Here is a 10,000-nt window from a genome sequence, read left to right on the forward strand (position 1 = left end):
CTGCTGTGTTTATTGTGTCTCTGTTATTTGTTAGTCTAGAGTTGAAATATATCTATCTCTGTGTCTAAAATGTAATGTCCCATGAATGAAACACCAAACCAACATCATTTTAGCTGTAGGTTTCGTGTTGATCATACAGAAGTAGTTTCGACTTACTGTGTGAATTGATATATGTAGAACCAAAGGGTATCGGTTACTTATTAAATCTTGTGCGTGGGGTGCAAGCTATCGCCAGGGCCATTAATATGATCAGTTTGAAAAATTTATTTCGAGGCCACAAGCTTGTAGTAATCAACACTGGTATTATTTCATCACTTATTCAGGTCATGAATATCATGTTGTCAATTCGTAGCCTTTATTCACATGTCTACAACACATCTGCTCGAAAAGTCACTAAAAAATTAATTTGAAGTTCTAACAATCTACAAAATGTAACCGCTGTAGTATCAAGTTCGAATTCTGTTCCGCCAAAATTGTTCCCAAAAAATTATATTTTTTCTATATTTTTTAGATTTGTGTCGGTTTATTTTAGACTAAGGTCACAGAAATAGCCTTTCAGAATTGATTGGTGTCAAAATGATCATCATATTAATTTATAGACCAATAAATTATTCGAGTGGATAATAAATTTCGTCACAAGATTTGTCCACACGTCTGGTACAGAAGTGGGGTCAAAGTTTGGGTCAAATCGATGCCCTGCATCATTGATATTCAAACAAGTGAGTTGAGGAAAGATTGAAAGTGAAGCATCTTGTTTACAAGTTATAAACAAACTTGAAAGCTTGCTGTGATGATAACGACAAGCGTTTATTATTTCTGGGATTTGACTGTAAATGTAAACGCCTTGACCCGTGAGTGACGTCATACGAAATAGGATACCCCTAGAGGAAATGGGAATCTCAAAAGAAAGCTCACCAGTTTCACGTTTCTTCGTGTATAAATTGTTCACAGAGGGCTCATTTTGTTTCGTATACATAGTCTCTGTTATTTGGTTTTGATATTGATATTTATTATCTACAGTTCAAATTGAACAGCCGCAAGCCCAGGTAGTACCTTTTACCATTTTAAAAATTTCCCAACGTTTCCACTGTACATGAAGTAATGTACCCATAAAGACCTAGCATAAAGTTATGCGTGCCTGCTATTGGACTGGCATTTGTTTCAATTACAAACCAAATTATCAGTACACCATTTATTTGCTTGCTATGTAGGTAGGTTGGACGTCTCGTTGTTTGGTTGGTTGGTTGGTAGGTTGGTTGGTTGGTTGGTTGGTTGGTTGGTTGGTTGGTTGGTTGGTTGGTTGGTTGGTTGGTTGGTTGGTTGGTTGATTGGCGGGTTGGTTGGTTGGTTGGTTGGTGGGTTGGCTGGCTGACTGACTGACTGACTGACTGACTGACTGACAGACTGACTGACTGGCTAACTGGTTGGTTGGTTGGTTGGTTGGTTGGTTGGTTGGTTGGTTGGTTGGTTTCTGGTGGAGGTAAATTCTTTGTTGAGTATATACGTGGGAGATTGGTCAGGTAGTTGGTTGGATGGGATAGCTAGGTTATATTCCCTGTGTGACATTCTGCTTTCCCTTTCTCTTAATCTTCATTATTTGTTGCCTAGCAACTTGATTATCGATGAAACCAGTAGCTATAGACGAGAACTATGACTGGGACTCCAAAACTGTACCAACAGCATGTTCACTGACCTCCCAGACACGGAAACCGGAAGTGTTCACTTATTTATACCATTATTCTATTTCTGATCATGAATGACTGGAATACCCACACCTTTACGGTTCGCAGATCGCAGTGCGTCACTTGAAAAGGGCCCCCTTGCTTAGTGTTCGCGCGTGTTAAGTTTGCATTTTTTTTCACGGAATATGTAATAAAACCGTGCCTTTAAACGGTGTAACCAAATATTATTCCTCCCCACCCCGCAATTACCGAATGGTTTACTCCAAAAAGAAATGTTTACGACAAGAAAAGTAAGCAATTGAACCGAGGAGTTTGTCGTGTCTGTCAACGGGACCCTTTCGATTTATTGAGGAGATAAGAGGCTAGTTTTTGTCGGGCCTGGTTTTATTTCATGTTGACATTGTGCAAATACCCTGCACGTCCGGGTCGAGCCTCTCCGTCCATACGTGAACACTTGCAATATTGCTTCGCCCCGTCTCGTATCGTCTCTTGGAATCACGGGCAATCGTTATGGGGGAGAAGATCCATGTAAAGAAGTCTACCGTCTACTTGTTCATATTCCTAGCGATTTGTTCTATCATTGCCGCTGGATTACTAGCAGGCCTTCTACCGGAAAAATGCAAGAGTACTGGAACACCAACAGTGGAGGGCCCTTTTGTTAGTAAACCAACCAGCTTCTACGGTCCCAGCGGTCACAACAACTACGGAGGGACAACCCACCACGACTGTTGCACCCGACGAATGCAAAGATCAGAGCGGGTCTGATCCATGGTACGCAATAAGATTACCGAAGAACGTCCGACCGATTCAGTTCAATCTAACACTGTGGCCAAACACTACAACAGAGAACTTCCAAGGATGGGAAACAATCACAGTAAACATTACAGAAAGTACGAAATATTTGATAATTCACTTTCGACCCGATGAAATGACGATCAGCGATACTAAAATTACTGACGAGAGTGGGCAGGTGTTCGACATACAGAACGAGTTTGCCTATACGTGCAACCAGTACTATGTGGTCGCCATGCAAAATGAACTCAATCCGGGAATTTACCTTTGGTACATGAAGTTTACAGGAACTTTGGTGGGAAGGATTGTTGGGCTTTATAAAAGTACATATAAAACAGATGCAGGTGAAACAAGGTGAGATATTACAGCGTATACAGGATGGGCATGTAGTTTGGCTTAGACAAAATATGCGGTTCAGTTAGTAGTCTGGTCGCAAGGTTTTATATTATGTATCATGTCATCGAAACTGCATGCACATCCTGCAATGGCTGTAACAAGACATGTAACAGCACCTTTCTCTGTGAGTGAAATTTAGCAAAGTACTGATTTTAATACCAAATGGCTCCCAGTCACAATAATAAACTTGATATTGAGACAACAGCAGACTGAGTATGTAAGTTACTGGTCCCAAGCATGAAGATTGTCCATGTAAATTTAATTTAGGACATCACTCTGTGTAATGTATTTTTACTACTGTTTACAGTATGCTTAATTCAATAGAAATAAACTGTCACCATGGCTGCATGTACTAAGTCATAGTATGAACGCCTATTGACTGTGTGCAGTGCCCTCTCGTCTACGACTATGATGGCTTTTAGAATTCAAAGAGAAAAACTTTTGTGCAAATGAGCCAGAAATTACAGCTACACTGCAGATTTCATCGATCGATCGATCAAGAGACCGCCAACAGTCCAGTGCTGTCATGTTCGTTTATATGCGTAGGGATCTGAAGAGTGTCAAAAGTAGTCGTCAAGAGTTTTGGCTATCGTGCATGACATACTAACTCGACATGTACAGTTATATAGCGAACGACATTGACATGATGGACAGCCACGTCAGAGAATGGTGGACCGGATTTATAGCAATACATTCTCTCATCAATAAACTATAGCCAGTTTCAAATTACTGTTCATATATCTGCTCTGTTCGATGCAACCATGCAGAAACCAATAACCAACTGCATATTCTACACTAATTAGATAGCAAGATCGCCATTTAGAAACATTACAGCTAGATGCAGACACGTGGGCGCCAGTACTTTCACGTCTGCAGTTGATGTGTACATGGTGGCAATTTAGTTCATTTCATTCAGACAAAATGTCTCGAGAAACTCTTCATTCAATCGTGATATCTTTAAGTGTAGCGTGTGCATTTTTTATTGGTTCATGCGTCACGTTGGTTGTATCAGACGGTGAACGGTAATTTGAAAGGGGTTGTAGATGCTATGGTGCCGCATGAGATTAGTGTAGCAGTCTAATTTATAAAGAAAACTAACGCACTGTTGTATACACACGTCGCAAGCAGGTAATATGAGAACAAGGTGAACAGACGCAAGAAATTGTGGTTTTTTCCGTTGTAAACACAAGTCAGGTATATATATATCATAAAACGAGTAATGCAATGCACGTTTCGAACATGCTCACTGTTGTTGGTTTTGTTGTCAGACGCGACATTCTCTAAGAATATATGATACATATAAAGCAAACATAACACATTATGTGATCACGATCTGCTGAACTCGGAGAACTCCTTGAAATTTTCCTTCTAAAGGTTCGCGCGTTTTTTAGTCAACAACGCACTGCAATCTACTAGTAGCTGAAGTGTTTTCAACTAAATACCAAAAGTGTTTGTAAAATAGCTTGTGTTAATTTACGGACATACCCTCAAGCCATTCTGTTTTGTAGTGTACACACAAGGATATGAAAGGCACTGTGAGAATTTGTTCAAGTACTCGTAGAGTACAGTCACAGAGACACTCAGTAGAGTGCACCTCTGCCAACACTGACAACACTGAGTTCTCCTCAAAAATCCAGTTTGCATACAAAACAAAATCCAACGAAGGGCGCCCTCGCTTATGAGTTTGATGGTGACCGATGTTATTGCTGGCAATGTCATTGATTCACTAATATTTTTAATATAAAGCCCAGATCTCCATCAGTTTGTTCTTGTCTCATATGCAGTTTTTTTCACAATGTTTTCATATAAATCCGTCCACAATTTTTTCTTTAAATATCGTATATACATTATGGTATAACCAGCTTGTAATTATGTTGAAGTTAGTATAGAGGTTATCCATGGCTTCGAATTTCAAGATCTCTCTTGTGGGAAGAGATTCGAATGCATGGATAGCCTCTAGACTATGACTAGAATGTTTTCCATAATCATTGGATATATCTCGACATATATTTCATTTAAACACAATAGCCTGGTACAACCATCTCAAATATGCAAATTATTGCATGTTTATTTTTGCATTCGCAGCTTTATGTTTACATGATGAGTCCGTGCTTGCAAAACTACATTGTGTAATTTACTAGTATATCAACCGTGACTGACAACAATTATAGTTGAAACTACTTAAAGACGCCCGCCACTTTGAAGATTGCAAAAAAAAATTACAATTACTACTTTTAGTCAGCGGGTTGTCTTGAAGGATCATGTTCACAGTTGTAGGCAGTGTCAGTGATCAAGATGAAATATATCGGGTGGTTGAGGTCAGATCGAAATAGATAAATTGAATAGTATGCAATCCACACTCACAACTAGATAATGTATTAATAACAGGACAATATGGTGTACAAGGTTATCATAATTTTGAAATCATTTGAAACGTGATGAGTCTGGAAACTGTTTTTTTCAATATTTGAAGTACGTACTGTAGTACACCTACTTGTCCTGTGAATTTACTTTCAGGCCTGCCATAGTCTGGATGCCAACGTGACATCAAATCAGTAAAGAGAGATCTTGAGATTCGATGAAGAGTAGCATTAGACTACGCCTGTCCTTGTAGTTCGACTTTGAATAGTCAAAGCGCATAAGCCTCTAAGCAAAGAAATGTGTCAGGAATTTGAAATTACCACCAAAAGCTGTGCTATATTTAATTGGCGCTCAGACATGTAATGGTGTAAATGGTAATGATACTGTATAGGAACTAGACTAACCTTGTTACTAGACCTAGGTTAGTTTACACATCATATAATTATATGACTTTTGGACTCGCATAAATCAATTCCCCAACTGTTTAAAATAATCACCCGATCAATGGAATTTATATCGAGCCATCCCAAGAAATTATGAAAATATTGCAGATCTACTCTTCGAATGTTCAAAACAAAGAGCCCCCTTATATACAATGTAGCAACTATGTTGAAGATGAATACACAAGTTTTAGAAAAAGAACGGTTTTCGTATCCCTAGAGTTTGCAACATATACCTTTTTTGCGTGCCGAGGCTGCAGACAGCAAGCGCATTCTTAAAAGTTTACATTGCGATATCTATAGCTAAACAGTGTTTGCACAGTTCAACGGAAAGGATAAAAGTCATAAGTGGTATGATCATTAAATAGAGCTTTCTTTGTTTAATCAGATATAGTTGAGATTTATCTGTATTTACATAAAATGTAATAAATTACAAAGGGTAATAAAACTGTAAACACACCAAGGTTTGTTGCTTAGGCGTGTTTGACTTCCATTTAAGTATATTCCCAGAGTATTATATGTATGTTTCCTTGCTGATTATTGGGATAAAAAAAGTATACATAAAAGAAATGAATGTATTTTAAAGGCATCCACCTTTTGTTTACAATTTTAACCCACACTTGACTTTGTTTGATATTAATGCAGTTAAGTTGGTCGGTATGACATTGAACGCAATAACATGGAGCGCTAGCCAGTGAAAGTGACGTGTTTCCGGTAGGACTTTGAACTCAAAGTTTCAAAGCCGTTACAATTTTGACTTTCAGATAAGTGCTCACAACTATTAGTCTGTAGTCAAGTTGTATGTATGTATGGGGATATTTGTCAAAGTCCCAACACAGCTTGACTCTATGTATGCTACAGAACTATTTCCGTATGAAAATTCAACAATCAACTAAAGGGGAGTATATGGGCTGCATAGACCATACGATTATATCTAGCAAGTTAAAGTAGGAAATCAAGAGAATAGCAATTTTCAAAACCAAATCACCTATAAACAGGTCACAGTAGGTACAATGGCTAAAACATTATGTGCACATCGATGAACGGTAAATCACTCGATTTTCAGATTTATTGCATGCAAAACAATCTTTTTGTACGTGTACACGCTTTGAACTCGTAAAAATTCGAAATTGTGTAAAAAAAACAAAAAAAAAACAATGGCAACGAAAAAAATGTTCACTTTTTTTCGACAAATACAAAGTAGGCACGGTCTGTTTACCCTTAACATATTTTGAACAAAGACATGTCCATCAAGAAATAATCATGACATAATCTTGCATATCGCAATATTAAAAATCAATTTACTGTCGGTTTTGACACTATGGTGCAAAAAGATACAGTAATGGGAAAATTATTAGTCCTGCTTGCAAACGGAATAAGTCGGAAATCGATTCCGGCATTTCTTTCCCCTGTATAAAAGGGGCATTGTCGGAATCGAGGACTTGAGAATAACTTTATGACACCTTGTAAACGTATTAAGTCTTAAATCACACTATAAATAAGTGTAATTATTGACTTAAAGCAAACATTTTGTTTTAGAGATTAAATCAGTTGATATCAAATGTTTGCAGACGATAAATTGTAATGTAAAACCGTCAAATAGAATTTCTGCCAAAATGTTTTTTATTGCCAGCAATTACTTGTCAACCAGGTCTTGAAGTGCAACCCATCATATTCTTGGTTTGAGCTCTGTTGACCACTCCAATATAGTGGTCTGAGGTGTTCGGGAAGACCCTAGGCTCTCTCACCAGTCCTAGGGAGCATCGCTATATTAGCTGTTTTGTTTTGTATGAACCGATATCTACTGCATAATTGTACTAGAATATCCTTATCCTGTGGGCCCTCATCGACTACATTGGGCTAATCATTTGTTGACGTGTTACTGCCCCTTGGACATCGCGTTACGTTTACATGTCAACAAATGATTATCACTGTGTAGTCGATGAGGGCGCACAGTACAAGGATATTCTAATACAATTATTCGGTAGATATGGCGGTACATATACAAAACAGCCCTTTTAGCGATGCGATGCTCGGAGGACTTTTATTAACCTTCCAACAGGCATTGCCCAATAACATAACAGGAGGGAAGTTCAGTGTTAATGCAGGAGGAAACTGGAGTACCCGGGGAAAACCTGTGTTGTTCGGTCGAGTCAAACTGAACGACACTCTTCTTACTTACAGCGAAACCCTGAATGGGGTTCGACTGTGAGAGAAGACGAGGAAGAACCTAACCTGGATGCCTGTTTTGGTTAAATATATTACTAGATGATAACACGTCAATCATAAATCATCTGCTATCACTCAGTAGTGGAGAACCTCATGCAAGACATTTTTTGCTGTTTATATCGTCTGGCAAATAACTTCATATTGTTACGTTTTAGAGAATTAGCGCTAATATTTGCATTGTCTATTAAACAATAGGTGATATTATCTTTGTTTATTTGTTATATTGTTAGGTCGTTGTCGACCAGTAAATTCCAACCGACTGATTCCCGCCGGGCATTCCCTAATTTTGACGAACCTGAGTTCAAAGCACGGTATGTGACAACATTGATACATGATGGAGACCATCATGCGATGTCTAACATGGACCCTGAGGTAAGTGCTAAAAATAGATAAAATTAAAACTGCATCAAGAATTATAACCTACCTGTCCAGTCTTGAATGACTAACGCTATGATACTATTTCAGCTATATCCTAACTGCCATTCAGATTAATGAGAGATGTCTTACACTGAAGGGAATAACCACTTAGGAGTCATGAATATTCATTGTTCAACCATGAATATATTATTTCTGCTGACTCCCATCATGCAATAGCCCACAGCAAAGATACCCCGTGAAGACACAAAATCAACTCGATGTTTCTCTGAAATCGCAAGTAGTTGTAGTGATGTAAATTCATGAAATGATACTCCAGAACCCATAGTTTATGTCTTTTATTTCCTGAGTTGTGTTTCTCTTTAAACCTCATGCATTATTTTGAAGCTAAATTATTGTTATTTTTTCCAGGAAAGGATTCTTCGATCTGATGGGTACTACGAGACACACTTCCCTATCACAGTACCAATGAGTTCTTATCTCACAGCCTATATTGTCAGTGACTTTGTCAACACCAACACTACCTTTTATAGTGCGGTCTTAAATGAAACTAAACCGGTAAGTCGTCAGCATGTTGTTGTTGTTGTTGTTGTTGTTATTATTATTATTTTGTTGTTGTTGTTGTTGTTGTTGTTGTTGTTGTTGTTGTTGTTGTTGTAGAGGACATGCATGACACTTGATAAATGACATGCCTTATCGTACATTTACTTTTCAAATTGCTGCATGTTGTCCATTCGCGATTTTGGCTACCACCTAATTCCAAATCACGCGATATTTCGCGATGAAACGAGATTTCAGCTTTTAATCAAACAGTTTTGATTTTGTAATTAGAATTTGGAATTATTTCATTATGCAACTTTATTTTGTGTCCTTGACCGATTCAATACGAAACTTTTCTTGTATTTGGGGAAAAAAATTAATCTTTTAAAATATGGTATTCCTTTTATATTTGATAGTTTCGTATCTGGACTCATAAGGATCAGTTACACCAAACTGAAGAAGCCCTAGATAAGGGCAAAATCATGCATGAATACTTCGAAAATGACTGGTTCGGTGTTGAGTATCCAATGCCAAAATCAGGTAGGTAAATGCTAAAATTAACCACTGACATAGCGTGAGATCACGAGTACGCTTTGGCATGTTATGGTAGCTTCCATAAAATTTGGGAAAGTGATAATTTTGTAAGTACATGTAATTCTTTAGTGTTCTATAAAATTACAAACTTCGATTGATTATTGATATAGCAAATTAAAAGAGCGTTAGAACGTCTCAAATGCCCTCAACTTATATGACATCATATTCTTTCGTTTATTCATTCTATTCGTTCACTTACAAAATGTGAATTCGGCTACTGGCTGACCCCATGGTCTGAATGAATGAATGAATAAATTAATTAATTAATTAATTAATTAATTAATTAGCCTGCATACGAATACGAGATACGTCTCAAGTCGAACAGACATATATAGGAGTTGATGAAATCAAATTTACAACACAGTGTAGTTAGTGTAATGCAAAAGTTAAATATTTTCCTTACCACTCCTGAAGTTTTCCATTGTCAAAATTATGTATATATTTACATGTTAATTATTGATTTGTGACAGACATGGTGGCTGTTCCCGACTATCCGTCTGGAGCCACGGAGCATTGGGGTATTATTACGTACAGAGAAACAAACTTACTGTACGAGCCTGGCGTATCATCAGAGAGTAACCATCAACGTGT

The 10,000-nt window shown here is 37.7% G+C and overlaps 1 protein-coding gene across 1 annotated transcript in view; it reads left to right on the top strand.

Moving 5' to 3' along the window:
- The first annotated feature begins 2,118 nt into the window (after nt 1-2,118).
- The window catches only part of LOC144452305 (glutamyl aminopeptidase-like), a 16,905-nt gene continuing 9,023 nt past the window's right edge, over nt 2,119-10,000 (top strand). The window contains 6 exon segments of the mRNA XM_078143374.1: nt 2,119-2,353; nt 2,355-2,828; nt 8,131-8,272; nt 8,687-8,833; nt 9,232-9,355; nt 9,880-10,000. The exon segment at nt 9,880-10,000 is cut by the window's right edge and continues 34 nt beyond it. Of these exon segments, the coding sequence (XP_077999500.1) occupies nt 2,193-2,353; nt 2,355-2,828; nt 8,131-8,272; nt 8,687-8,833; nt 9,232-9,355; nt 9,880-10,000 (1,169 nt within the window). The 5' untranslated portion in view covers nt 2,119-2,192.

The sequence above is a fragment of the Glandiceps talaboti genome, chromosome 22 (assembly GCF_964340395.1).
Source record: "Glandiceps talaboti chromosome 22, keGlaTala1.1, whole genome shotgun sequence".
In the NCBI taxonomy this organism is placed as follows: Eukaryota; Metazoa; Hemichordata; class Enteropneusta; family Spengelidae; genus Glandiceps; species Glandiceps talaboti.